The following is a 14186-nucleotide window of genomic DNA, read 5'->3' on the forward strand; positions in this document are numbered from 1 at the left end:
GCTCTGACAGCCTGCACAATTCAGCCTCCAGATGTGGAGGGCTTTACCTTCTCCCATCATCCACCAAAGGCAGAGCAGTCCCTGGGGTTCACATCCAGTGTTTCTCATGGCGTGCTGCTGTGTGTGGGGGGAGGTGGGCTGCTGTGGAGGCTGGCAGCTTCAGCTCACATCCGTCTGTTTCTGTGGTGGAAGGGCAGGGAGCGTTTATATCCTGTCAGTTCTGTTCTGTGCTTTAGATTGCACAGATTGCTTTTTGGTAGTTCTTCACTCCTTGCAACCTTTTTATTGTCTTTTACTTTAGGAATGCATTGGTTTAAGTAGGAAGTAGGGATGTACTAAGTACAGTTTAGTGCCATGCAAGCACTAAGTTGAGGGAAGCCCTGTGTCAGGCTTTTCCTGTGGTGCATTCATGTCCTGCCTCTTCACACAGTCAGCAGCACATCCAGGGGCTGATCTCTGTCCCTTGCTTGCAGTTGGCATTAGAAAGACATCCAGCAAGAGATGGGGTTTGACTGCAGTTCTCATCCCAGGTCCCTGAGTGTGACACACTGGTGCTAAGTGTTCCCATGTCCTCTACATGGAAAATTCCCAGGATTTTTTGCTCTGTATTTACAGGGGATTTATTTTGGTCCATTGTACTTTGCCTTTAGCTGTGCCATGGCTGTGTAGAGCCAAGTCCCTGCTGCTCTGTCATGCTCTGTGTGGTCATGGTAGCAGGCTGCCCCTGTGTGGGTGCTTCAGACTTAGAGGATCGTAGAACAGAGTCATGGAATGGCTCAGGCTGGAAGGGACCTCAGAGATCATTTTCTTGACAGCCTGTCTCCCTGCCTGCTCCTGGAACCCAGAAAGCAGCAGGATGCCCCCAGGGTCTGGCAGAAGGGATAGAGGTAGTGAGAGCTTTGCATAGAGAGAAAGCAGTGGTGTCATGGGGCCACAGTCCCAGCAGGGCTGTACCATGGCGTGCCATTGGGCTGGGACTTGGTTGCTCATACCTGATGGAGTCAGGCTGTTCTTGTGTGTCTACTGATACCAGGCCTGCCAGAGCTGTGTGGGAGCTGTGGGCAGACAAGGCTGTGGGGGGTGTTGCAGCTACAGCATGATATTGAGAATGGACAGGATAGGCACAGCACTGTCCGTGAGAGATGTACGGGAGAGACACCAGAAACTCTTCCCGTGGCAGAAGGTTCTGTATTGCTTGTTGTTGGTGCCACATTCTTCTATCCTCTGTCATGCTGGCATTTTCCATTTCCATTGTGGACTGCTGATGGAAATACGCTGTGAGCACTTCGGACTGGTTGGACCTATTACTTCTGAGGAGAGTAGAAGTATGAGTTCCTCTTGTTCTCTAGCCTGAGTGTGAGCCAGTGCACTCACTGGCTCCTCCTTGAGATGTTTTACTTCTGGCTGAAATCTCCAGTAGCTTCCTGAGCTATCCAGGAGCATCCAAATCCTTACTGGTTATCAATCCTTCTTCCCCTCAAATTAGTGAGTAGCAGGATCTCAGAGCACGCTTTCTGTTTAAATCCTCCCCCCTTTTCTACTGTTTTGGGATGTTTTCCTTGCTGTCTCAGGTTCAAAATGTTGGATAAATTGTCTTAATATTTTTGTTTTCTGTCTGTAAAAGGAAGGGTTTATATGTTAGCTATTAATTCCTTATCAGCTGATTTAGTGGTCTGTTTAAATGGGGAAGCCAATATGAAAAGACTGCACTTATCCAGGCAGGATAGAATTCTGGAGTAACCAGAAGCATGGGTTTATGTATAGTGCAAATGTGATTGATTTTGACTGGACTTCCAGGTGAGTACATGAAGAACTGAAAATAGATCTAAGAGAATTTAATTTTACCAGTTTTATTATTTTATGCTCACTTCCACCAGGGTTATTGAAAAATCCATCCAGCAGTGCCCCATCAATGGGAAAATCTAATACATGAGGTTAAAACAAATGGAAATCATAACTGGAGTGTAAAAAAACAAGGCAGCATACAGACCTGTGAGAGCAGGAAAGAATAATAGAATCACAGAATCATAAAAGTAGGATAAGACCTCTAAGATCATCTGGTCCAGCTGTCCTCCTACCACTAATATTGCCCATTAAGCCATTTTCTTCTTTATTGTTTGATCCATCCAAGAAGACCGTTCCAGCATCTTGAAACCATGAGAGAATATTGGATTGTGTTTTCCCTTCTTGCTGCCACTACCTGTTAACCCACCAAGCCCCATGTTTATTTAGGAAGCCCATAATTGGTCTGGTGGGCCTGGTGGGGGTGGGTTGATGGTTAGACTAGATGGTCTTATAAAAGAGGCATTCTCATAGAGATGACATGCAAAGCATAAAGGTAGTCCTGCTCCCTGGACATGTCACTCTGGGGTGCAGATCACCCATATCCAACTTGCTGCCATTTTCTGAGGGAAGTTCTTCTGGGTATCTGAAGATCTGGTAACATGAAGACATCAGAGAATCATAAAGTCGTTATGGTTGGAAAAGACCCCTGAGATCACCACATCCAGCCACCAACAATCACCACAACGCCAACCAAACCACGTTCCTCGGTGCCACATCTTTGCAGTTCTGGAACACCTCCAGGGACATTGGATGTTTCTCTGTTGGGGTTGAATGTCATCTTGATGGGATAAACTTATTTTTTCCAAGTTTGCAGATGTGTCTCATTCTGTCCTGTATGGTGCAGCATTTGAATGGTACTTGTTTCTGTTTCAGCCGGAAAGGATAGATCCCAGTGCATCCAGGCAAGGCTATGATGTCCGCTCAGACGTCTGGAGCTTGGGGATTACATTGGTGAGTGAGCAGGGCTTAGGCCTTCTGCTGCATGGCAGATCCCTGCTGGGTATCCGTAGTGCGCTTGGCAGTGTGACAGAGCTGGTTGGTGTCAAATATGCTTGAAGCAAAGCCTGGCTCTGCTGCAGTGAAGCATTTGTATTTTGTGATAGAAGTGGGCACCTCCCGACTCAGAAGGAATATCAATCCGTTCAAGGCAGATGGCTTGTCTGAACCCCTGAGGACATACTTAGCTGCAGCTGTAGTCAGAGGCAGAGATATAAGCAGGAAAAAGGTGCTGGATTGCAAATGAATTTTGTCTTCAAAATCTGATGTGAGGAGTGATGGTGAGCATGGCAGTACAGAAAGGGCACCCAGCTTTTGTGAGTGAGCCTCTCACAGCCCTGCTGTCTGGGGTACTCTAGCTGTGCAGTCTGTCAGTTAAGCCTGGTTCTCAGTTTATCTCTAACTAACCACAGCACTGCAAAATGCAAGCACCAGTTGTTTGAGAAGTTCTGCCATTCTCAGAGAGGTGAAGTAGAAGAGAAATCAGAAGCGATGGGTCAGTTCCTTCTATCAATGGGCTTCCCTCCCGGCAGGCATTTTAAAATGCTTGTTTTCTCAGTATCCCTTTTCTGTTGTGGTTATTGCAATGTCTGGGAAGGGGCTGGAGGATTTTGTTTTCCCACTTTTGAAGTATCTTAAAAAGACCCTCGGTTGATTTCTAGTCAGTAGAAGAGAGAGATTGACTGCATGAGAGTTCAGTGTGTCTGGGTTAAATCTTAGCTGGGTAAGTTAGGACACAGACTTGATGTAGGTACCAAAACTCCTTGTCCTCCTCTGAGCTGAACTGCCTGTAGGGGATGGGATGGAGAATCTCATCTTAGTTTTCCTTTGGGACCAAAGAGGGAGATTTTTTATCCTGAAAGATTGTAGAGATTTTGTTACCCTGAAAGAACTTGGCATCGTGTAACCTATCTCCTGTTGCTTTCATCTTGCAGTATGAGCTGGCCACAGGGCGATTCCCCTACCCCAAATGGAACAGTGTGTTTGACCAGTTGACACAAGTAGTAAAAGGAGACCCACCACAGCTGAGTAACTCAGAGGAAAGGGAATTCTCCCCAAGTTTCATCAACTTCGTCAACTTGTGGTAAGTGTTACCTACTCAAAGCACTTGGAGTTGGATTTTTTAGTCGTTGCAAATTATTTGTCAAGTCACGTGCCAACACTTAGTTCCATGTTCCTGCACCAACACGAGGTTGAGGACTTCTCACATTTCTCTTCTTTGGAAGATGATGAGAGGTTTTTAAGTCTTTTATCTGAATGAAGTCTGAAGGACCCCAGACTTCTGGGAGCTGCTCTTCAGGGAACAAATAAGGAGAAAATGACTGAGAGTCACAAGACCTGTGGTGGGAGATTTGCTTGGCTTGTGCAGCCTGTTTATTAATTACTGTACAGCCTTGGAACAGACCTGCAATTGCCTTGCCTTCTTCAGGAAGAAGCCTGAGGCACCTGGTAGTATTGTCTTGTGGTTGAGCTGAGGATCTATTCTAGTCCTGCCTTTTACATAGCCAAGCCAGGAGCCTTCCTGCTTGATTGTATACGGTTCTGCTCAGCTGGCTCTCAGGACCAGCAGCAGGTGGCTTGCTGGGTTATTGATTTCATGTCCTGTGTGCTTCTATGAGGTGTAAGGGCCTGTGCAGTTTGGTCAGCTTTGGATGGGGTGTTTGCAGAGCTTGTGCAGAAGTCTCCAGCAGTCTGCCTGCCACCTGTGCATGGTCCTGCTTAGGCTAAAGGCTGAGAGTGAATTTTCTAAGTACTTTCCCATCAAAATGTGAAAGGTCATCAAAGTAATTTTGTTAACATAGCAGTGAAATGCACAGATCAGCGTGACCTGCGTGCCCCTTCAGGGCCTTTCTGTTCTGGGTCTATGTAGGTGATGGACATTCTGAGCCAGGGATGCGCATTTCATAATCTCAGGAAAAATGATGGAAGTGCAGTGTTGCTGTCTGCTGGTTGTGATAGATCTGCGAGATAAGGCCATTTCTGCTAATGTTAGAAAATTGAGGGAGCAACAGGGAGCACTGTGTCTGTGTCCCAAGTGCTGTGGGGCCTTTGGTGGCCTTTGCTGCCTCCTGCTGTCCCACCACAGCCCAGCTATGCCCTGTGCTGCAGGCCAGCAGCCAGCGAGCTGTCCCCATGCTGGGGAGATGGCAGCCACATGGCAAGGCTGCAGTGTAGAACTGTGGGATCCCTGGATGTGCCGGGTTGGAAGGAGCCATTAGGATCATCGAGTCCAGCTCTTTGTTCCATGCAGGACCACCCAAAATTCAACCCCATGACTAAGAATGTTGTCAGAACTCTGGCTGCTCACTGCCCTGGGGGGATGATGTAATTTAGCTTGCAGCTCTCTTAGGCCCATCCTTAGTGGGGTTTGTTGATCACTATGGGGTCTGTGCTCACGCTAGCACCTGGTCCTGTGTGGAGAGGGAGTTTGGCGATTACTCAAAGCTTGGAAAGGGTGACTTTCAGAGGAAACCACATTCCTGGACTTGAATGGTTTGCAATGCTCTGAGTTCCTCCATGACAGCAGTAGATTCAGTGTCTCGTGCTGTAAAATGCTGTAAAATGTACTTTTAATGTCTGTAACCATTTCCTCAGCCCTACCTTTTCCTAATTGTCTTTCTGCTTTCTTTAGCCTTACAAAGGACGAGTCCAAAAGGCCAAAGTACAAAGAGCTTCTGGTGAGTGCAGAGCATGCCTGCTGAGCCCAGCTGCTGTGGCTGTGCACAGCATGGAGCAGGGCTGTGTCTTCCAGGCTGATGGAAGCAGAGCATTCAGCTCTGCAGCCTGAAGGAAAGCACTACCTCCTTGTCACCCTGTCAGGCTTGTGTGTCTCATACGATGGCCAAGATTATTGTTTGTCCATAAATACCCACTTCTAGGAGCTAGGTGAAGGTGCCATATTGAAGTAGGTCATCTAATCAGGCGTAGCTGACCCATGTGCTCTCTGAAGTTTGCAGGCTTGGGTAAGGCATGTAGTGTGCCCTGCAACTTCTACCATGGCTTGAGAACATGGCATAGGCACTCAGAAGCCCTGTCAAATTGCTGGCAGATGCTGTCACACATCAGTACCTCCAATGTATGAGCCACACCATGAAGCAAGGAGGTAGGCTGGGCTTTGGGGCTGGATACATCACACTTGGCAGCCATGTATTTTCATGGAGCTGTGTGCATTGGGAAGCCACCCCTACAGAGAATGGGGGAAACCTGTCCTGGGTGCCTGATGGTGTTGACATTGTAGGAAGGGAGTTTGCCTGGTGTCCTGGCCCACAGAGTCACCATAATTATTTCCCAGCTGCTGTCAGTTAGAGGCAGGTAGTATGACCTGCTGGGCAAAGCTGAGGATCATTGTTCAGGAGAACTGGTTTGGGATCCTCACCTCCTGTTCAGCCTCCCAGGTCATGTCTCCCTGTTGTTTATGTCTCCTCATTGCTGAAAAGGCCAATGATGAAGTATTTAGTGCAAGTATTTCAGTGTGTCTCCCATGGAGTTTCACCCCACCTCTTCACTACATGTTTAAGATAAGGATACTTTGGACCAGGCCCTGTCCTGGTGTCCTGCACCCAAGCACTGGGTTCTTGCATCAGGCAAATCTATATGCTGTGCTTATATCTGGGGCATCCAGCCTGACAGGCGAGTGTAGTAACCTGCTTGTTTCTCTGTCTGATTCCAGAAACATCCCTTCATTCTGATGTATGAGGAGCGCACGGTGGATGTTGCATGCTATGTCTGTAAAATCCTGGATCAAATGCCAGCAACTCCCAGCTCTCCAATGTATGTCGATTGATATTGCTGCTACGTCAAACTCTAGAAAAAGGGCTGAGAGAAAACAAGCTGTAAAGAATTTTCATCACATATTGCAGTGTTTTTAATGCTCGCCCAGACACCATGTGCAATAATATTGGTGTTATTTCCATCCTGTCTGTATACTGTTGTCACATATAAAGTGCATCCCTGTAATACCTGATCACACAGTGTTAGTGTTGGTCAAAGAGAGACCTCATCTGCTCTTTTGTGGACATATTCATGAGATGTGGAAATAAGTACATTTATTTGTTGACCGTGATTGGATAGCACCTGAAATTCATTTCTAGACTCAAAACTTGGAGACTCCTCAGCAGCTACTGGAAAGATTTTTCTCTCAAATTCTTCCAATTGTTGTTTCAAGTAATAATAAAAAACAAACAAACGAAAGTTAGGCGTTGTCTGTCTGAACATTAAGAGACTTTGCCTGGAGGGAGAAGAACTTGCTTAACCAACGAGATGCTTTGCCTTCTGGAGCCAGAAAGGCAAAAGAGAATTTTATTCTTCACAAAGTGCAATAGATTTACCGCTATGAAATTCTGTTGCTTTACAGTCGCAGCATTACTTTCTGGGGACAGTGTGCTCAGCTGAACTTCCTGTTAAGAGAGAAATCCTGTTAAATATAGTGAATATGTCTTTACCAAAAATATGTTGCGTTGAAAGAGGCTAACATTAAACTATTCAGAGATGGGACATCATGTATTCTTTCTCCTTTTACCAAGCCAGCCACTCTTCACTCTTAACTAGGCGTCCTGTAAATTGTTACCTGGTAAGATAAGACCTTTGATCTGAAGAATTATTAAATTACTCAATTGAATTTAACCTGCTTGTGACCTGATTTATGGCTGCACGGCGCTCACCACCGGCTGGCTTTGCTTTGACTTCGACAAGTGCCGTTCACAAAGTCCACGGCTGTTTTCATGAGCCACAAATGAACATCTGCGATTCCCAGTCAGTGTTTCTCATGCTCTTCACTGTCCCCAGCTCTGCTGCTGGCACCATTTCCCTGCCCCTGGCCCAGCCAGCAGCACGGCCACCAGCCCTGTGCGTTCCTCACATGGCCAGACCTCAGCAGTTCCTTCTCAGCACTGCGCAGGATGGTTCTCCTGCCACACTGAGTCTGTGCCCATTGTGCTGCTGCAAATGTGATGCTCTGCTTGGTTGGTTGGAAGCCTTGTTTGCCTTTTGGGTCTGTGTAACCTCTTGTTAACCTGGGAAGCTCATGTTGTACTTTACAGTGAACCTTGCTGAGAACCTCACAAGGCAGCAGGGATGAGGGAATGTCAAACACCTTCTGCCTTTTCAGTTGACCCAACAAGACCAGGTGAGGTGTTGGACCGGCGCTGCCCAGAGCAGTGTGTGTCCCATCCCTGGAGGTGACTGAGGCCACAGTTGGGCCCTGTGCAGCCTGAGCTGGGGGCAGCCAACCCATGGCGGGGGGTGAAACTGGATGATCTTTATGGTCCCCTGCAGCCTAAGCCGAGCTGTGATGCTTTGAAGGTGTGAGCACAGAGTAGATCAGCCACCATGTTACCTTCTAAATTTGGCATCTTTTTCAGAGATGATTTTTTTTTCTGAAAACTTTTTAATTTCCCCTCCAAACTGCTGCAGCTCTCAGACATTTGGTTGCATGTTGGGGATCAAATGGAGACTGCGTCACTTCCAGCTTGAATTGTCCACTTCTCAGCACTCAATACAACTTTGCCCGGACGCGAACAGCTCACCCGAAGCTCTGGCAAAGGGATGGCCATGCAGAGCAGTGCAGATTTGCCCAGATGGGGCTTCGCACTTCAATGCTGCAGCAGGAGCACGGCACATCCCTGCCCTGCTGCTCGTGTTGGAAGCAGAGAGCCCGGGCCACGCTTGTGAGCACCCAGCAGAGTGCACCCAGCAGAGGGCACACAGCGCTGCATCGCCCGCTGCGCTCAGCTGCAGCTGAGCATTCCCAACACGGCGGGCAGCTATTCTGCAGCGCTAATGGGGCAGCGCTGAGCTCTGCCAGGAGCTGAAGGTGAGCAGCCCTGCCCAGCAGCTCTGCTTAAATCAGAGCACTGCCCGTAGTGTGGATAACGCAGTAATGAGCCGCAGTCAGGTGTGGGCTGTGCGGTGGCACTGCTGTACAGAATGCCGTTAACATACATCGATTTCAGCACGAAGGGTGCACCGTTTATGGCCATGTATCTTGATAAGAAACAAAAGATGTGTATAGTGTTCAGAAGCTGTGAAAATAGTGTAAGAACTGTACATTGTGTACTCTGCTTATTTCTTTTTTTCTTGTACCATAGAAAAAAAAAAAAAAGAAAAAAAAAAAAAGATGTATAAAAATGATCACAAAGCTGATGTGCAGGGATGTTGCCTTATTGTCTGTAAAATGGAGCTCAGGAACGTAACTGCTTCAGAGAGCTTCAGAGTATTTTATCCGGTATCCTGGTTGGACTTCCTTCTCTATTTAAGATATTTTACATGGATCAGAGTGTTTATGTAATAGTTCTATCCTTTTGCCTGCAGGTCAGTTGTAATAAAACTAGGATGCGACTGTGCCCTCGTTATTTTCATTGTGTCAGGTCAGACATGAATGGGGAGATGTGTTACAATCCCTGGGAGTTGTGTTATAATCTGGAGAAATCCCTGATTTCCAGCCCTTCCTCTGGGGGAGGCCGAGTGGCTGAGGTGGCCCAGGACATCTTGTCCCTATGAGGAGGGACGGTGGCTGCACCCACAGCCTGGAGAGTGGGCAGTGATGCTCACGGCCTCACAGGCTTCATGTATGCATGGGAGAGCACTCACTGCTCCATGCAGTGCCCAGATTTAAGAGTAGTGAGTCCTGGGTGATTTCTACCGCCTCTGGGTGCTGGGGTACGTCTGTGCCTGGAGGCCATGGAGGACATGGAAACCTTCTGGGTGAGTGAGCAGAACTGGAGCTCATCATCAACCCCACAGAGATGAACACAGTGTTGGGGAATGGGGCTGTCCTCTAATGTCAAACTGACTCCATGGGACTGAAGTTTTGGTGAGAGGGAGAACAAGAGCGTTGTGGCAGGGACTGTTGGTCGAACCACAGCTCAGTTCTTAGGGACTGGTGGAGTATCCTGGAATTGGCTCTCACCCTTCATTTGAAGGGTGACAATCTTGTCAAGAGAAGGGAAGGCAGGCAATAGAGCCAGAGAAGGACTTGCATTAGAGATACACAGTGAGAAAGGCTTGAGGAGATGGAAGTCTGCACCAACAGCTGCCTCTGTGTGCTGAGGTTTGCTCTGGAGGTTTGCTCTTGTCTCAGCAGACAAGAAACCAAAAGAAACGTGGCAGAACTGGCCTGGGCATCCCAGTGCTTTTCAGGATGCAGAGGGTCCTGCTGGTCCCTTTCCCCCTGTGGTGTGTGGCATGTAAGAAGGACTGTGTCTGTTGTCACCTCAGGTTCTCCCAGTTGCCCCATTGAATCCATGCTCAGGTTTTCTTCCCTGTTGACTCATTTGGACTTCTCTGCCTCAACCAAGGGCTGTTATCATCATGTTATTGCTCACATGAGTGGTATGGGAAACCCCTGACCCCACATCCGAGATGCATCTTCTGTGTCTTGGCCTGGACCCAGCCTGAGCAGTTCTGCTGTTGCTGTTCCTTGAACCGGTCCAGCATTCCTGGTATAAATGGGTTACAATGCTTTTCTCTGACCCTGGAGTTGAGAATCCTCCTGCAGACAACCCAACACAGTCCGTATGTCTCAGCCCTTGCTTTCCCTCTGTACCACCACATGGACACTGAGGCTGCACAGTTCCTGTACTCAGCCAAGGCAGAGGAGCAGCTCTAACTTCCAGGCAGGCCTGGAGCCACCAAGGGCTGTTGCCATGCACAGGGGCCCAGTCTCACACCTCATATCACTTCCTCATGTCTTTACGCCTACGTGCAGGGCTGAAGCACTCCTGATACCCTCACCTGGTATTATGTAATGTTGTACTGGGAGTAAAATACAGAGCTGGTTATTGGTTTCACCCCTTCCTTCCTCCATCCATTACTTGCTTTGTTTGAGCTTTCTTGGAACCGTGTGACGTAACACACAGCTATGTATAGATTTTGTAACTATTAACTGGTAATTATGACTAGTTACTCTGTGTAGGAAGAGCCAGCACCGCCCATAGGGAAACACCATGTAGCAGATGCCAGGGGTGGGGGCTCTTCTGGTTCACTTTTCTGGATCAGTGTCTCTGGATCATCCCACCTTTTAACCCCATTTTGGGACGAGCAGGAAACCTCCCATGCAAGCAGGCAGGAAGCGTCCTGGGAACCCTCTTAGAACAGAGGGAGCGGTGTGGTGAGGATGGACATGGTCACGAGTGGGTGCGGGGAGAAGGATCCCCCCTGGGAGCACAGGGCTGTGTCTGTGTTGGGAGGATTTGAGATGGAGGGACCCAGGAGAACCCCACAGACACAGGGGAAAGGCTGCAGGAGTTACAGACATATCATCTACAAGTGTAGATCTTCCTTTCTGGGCAGTGAGGTCTGGTGGGTGGCAACATTGCCCACAGCAGTGGCTGGAACTGTATGGCCCCTCTGACCTGAGCTGTCCTGTGCTGCAGCCATCAGCTTGTCCTGTGGGGATGGATACCCATCCCTCATCCATCTCCTTCAAAAGCAAACAGCTGTAAGGAAGGTGGGGGGGCTGATGGCTGCCCTGCCCCAGGTGGAATCAAGCGGCAGACTGCGAGCAGGCAGAGTGGCAAGGCAAAGGGATTTTTAATAATGAAGGTGTTGCTGGTAACATAGGTAAGGAAATGTGCTTGTTTACAAGTTCGAAGCTGACAGCATCCCTTTAAATAAGGAAATACATTTGCTGAGAGGAGAAAGTTACCTGGAAAGCCCTGTACAATGGCGCAGTGTAGCAGCTACCACTACTCTGATTCAAGTGCTATTAATATTCTCCATGGAACGGCTTCTAAAAATTTCTCCCTTAGAAAAAGGAATTTAAAAAAACAAAACAAAACCAAGGCAACCTGTGCTCATCTATCCTAGCAGTGCTCTGTGACCATTTGTACAATAGAAAAGTGATGCTTTAAATAGTGACTTCAAAGCTTCCGCCGTGTTCTTTATACAGCATGCAACATCGCCACGAGCCGGAGACACAGTGGGGCTGTGTGGCTGCCCGGGTGTGTGTGTGTGTGCACACCGTGCAGTGGCCCCGCTGTGCTGTCCTTCCAGTAACACAAATATTAAATACACTCAGTCTGTAAATAGTTTAACAATCTTTGTCAGCAACAATATTTACTTTGGCAAAACCAGAATTGCAAAGCCAATGTGTCCGTCAAAGAGTCTGCAGTTCTTTGGTGGCAGCCAAGAAGTGAAGCGAAGGCTCCTTCTCGCCGGAGCCTGAAGGAGGATATTGCACAGAGACTCGCAGGAGAAATGCTGGTGACTTCAAACTGGAGGCATCACTGCGGAAGAGCATCCATCTCCGCTGGCTTCAGAAGAACGAGCTCCTCTAGGCTCAGTGATTCACAGCTGTTCTCCGGGCGGCCTTGCTCTGAGCTGGGTGATGCCGGAGTAAACTCGGGAGAGAAGAGGATTGCTGCTGAGGATGAAGGAGGAAGGGAAGAAGGAAGCGTTCTGGATGGCAGAGAGCGGAGACAGTGAAAGCAGATGCTCACACAAAACCACAGCCCCACGAGGGCCTGCTCAGCCCTGCCCCACCTGCAGGAGGGGGCTGCTCTTGGCTGCCCAGCCACACCAAGCTGTGGCTCTGCAGAGACAGCCCCTCCAAAGCTGTGCTGTATTATCCATATGACCTGCTCCTGCCTTGGACCACAACACATCACACATCTCTTTATCTGTACCACACGAGCTGAGCCACGTCAGCTCCACTGGAATGCCACATCCCTTCAACACCTGCACCTGCAGCCTGAATGGCCGCCTCCAGCATCCACACCTCTCTGCTCAAAGGTCTCAGGCTGCAGCCTGACTCAGCTCAGACTGTAACTGGGACAGCTCTTTGGCTTTCAGCTCCCCAGACAGTCTGAGAACATCCCAAAGCACCACCATGAACATGGTACACTCCATCTCTCGCTTGTTCATACAGTTGTGCAGGGACTGAGGCAGCACAGCTCTGGGGCTTTGGGGTAGGAAGAATGGCACAAGGTGGGTCTGGCTGTACAGAGGGCTGTGCTTACTGCCCTTGCTGGGCAGAGCCCTCGTGCCTCCCTGCTCCCAGCCCTCCTGACCTGGGCCAGGCTGAGGGGAGCCTTGCGGGATGGCAGGAAGGAGTGGGGCAGCAACCTCTGTGTGCTGGCTTCCCTGCTGCTCCTCAGATGAGCTCACCTCACCACGTAGTTTTGTTGTGAGCTGCTCCAGTTCTCACGGGAGTGTCTGCTAAAACTGGGGAGGAGGAAGATAAAAAGGATAAAAATGAAGTTACAGGCAACTGTCAATCTAAAGGAGTGTCGATAAAGGCACTTGGTATCCTTTGTGAAGATGCGCCAGTGGAAGAAAACCAAAGTACCAGAGCTGTTGTGCTGTCAGTTTGCAGGAACTGAAAATTCAAACAAGTTTATTCACTGGGAAAATGGCTCCAGTTTCCCCTGAACATGGTGTGTTAGCCCTGCGTGTTCTCCAGCATGATGGAAACACTGCGTTGGCTGCTGAGGGCTCACAGTGCTCTGCCTCCACCGCCCTCCTGTTCACCACTGCTGCAGGTGGAGGTCCATGCTGGTGTTTAAATTGAGATCAGTAACATCCAGGAAATCAATGTTGAAGATGCTGGGGCCTGCGGGAGTGAGTGAGCTGAAGCCAGAGGCGGAGCTGGGGGGGGTGAGGTCCAGCCACTCCATCGTTTCCCACGGAGATTCGGTGAAACTCATTTGTAAACCGGAGCCATCAGCAGGGGAAGGAGAGAGCTGAGTTTCCATGGGGGAGAGAGGAGTCTGTAAAATCTCCTGGGAGGTGAGCAGTTCATCTGCGGCTTTGCTGGAGAACCCCTCTATCATCCCTTCAAAGTGGGACTCCTCTCCTCCCATCTTCAGCAGGGTGATTTCACCGACTCTCCCAAGCGGGCTGTGGGCATTCAGCAGGACCTCGAGGTGAGCGTCACCACCGCCCGGACAGTGCTCGAATGGGAGCTGGGTGGAGGAGACCTGTTCGAATGGGGCAGATGATTTTGGGAGCGTCGTGCTGGAGTTCCCTGTCGACACTGTTATCTGAGGTACTTTCTGGAGGCAGGACCGATCTTCCTTGGCATTGGCTGGCATTTCTGTTCAACAAACAAGAGGAAAATGAGATGTTCTGGCAGGCCTTGTTACTGCTGGGTAGGAGGCAATGCTGAGGCCCCCAAGCAAGGCTCTTGGGCTGGGCGTGCCTTCAGGGACCCACACCCAACTCCATCCCTTCAGCATCACCCACCCATCCTCCCTGTGGGAAGCCCCTCCCATTCCCAGTTTCTGATCTCAGCTCCTCCAGTTCTGGACCTCATCTCCAGGGCACAAGCACTGGCAGCTGTCCCCATGGGGATGGGCATAGGTTGGTCATCAATGAAGAAGGGCACAGGCAGCCATATGCACAGGGGA

The 14186-nt window shown here is 49.2% G+C and overlaps 2 protein-coding genes across 50 annotated transcripts in view; one reads left to right on the forward strand and one right to left on the reverse strand.

The window, feature by feature from the left end:
* The window catches only part of MAP2K4 (mitogen-activated protein kinase kinase 4), a 75486-nt gene extending 66304 nt beyond the window's left edge, over positions 1-9182 (forward strand). For all 12 annotated transcript variants that reach the window (XM_015879998.3, XM_085522714.1, XM_015880001.3 and 9 more), the window contains 4 exons: positions 2719-2796; positions 3777-3925; positions 5474-5519; positions 6512-9182. In XM_015879998.3, the coding sequence (XP_015735484.1) occupies positions 2719-2796; positions 3777-3925; positions 5474-5519; positions 6512-6625 (387 nt within the window). In that variant the 3' untranslated portion in view covers positions 6626-9182. The remainder of the gene's footprint in view (positions 1-2718; positions 2797-3776; positions 3926-5473; positions 5520-6511) is intronic.
* A 2169-nt stretch (positions 9183-11351) lies between these two features.
* The window catches only part of MYOCD (myocardin), a 196618-nt gene continuing 193783 nt past the window's right edge, over positions 11352-14186 (reverse strand). For all 38 annotated transcript variants that reach the window (XM_085522697.1, XM_085522693.1, XM_085522687.1 and 35 more), the window contains one exon: positions 11352-13873. In XM_085522697.1, the coding sequence (XP_085378823.1) occupies positions 13305-13873 (569 nt within the window). In that variant the 3' untranslated portion in view covers positions 11352-13304. The remainder of the gene's footprint in view (positions 13874-14186) is intronic.

The sequence above is a fragment of the Coturnix japonica genome, chromosome 23 (genome assembly GCF_054131305.1).
Source record: "Coturnix japonica strain WE chromosome 23, WE-NBRP24, whole genome shotgun sequence".
NCBI lineage: Eukaryota > Metazoa > Chordata > Aves > Galliformes > Phasianidae > Coturnix > Coturnix japonica.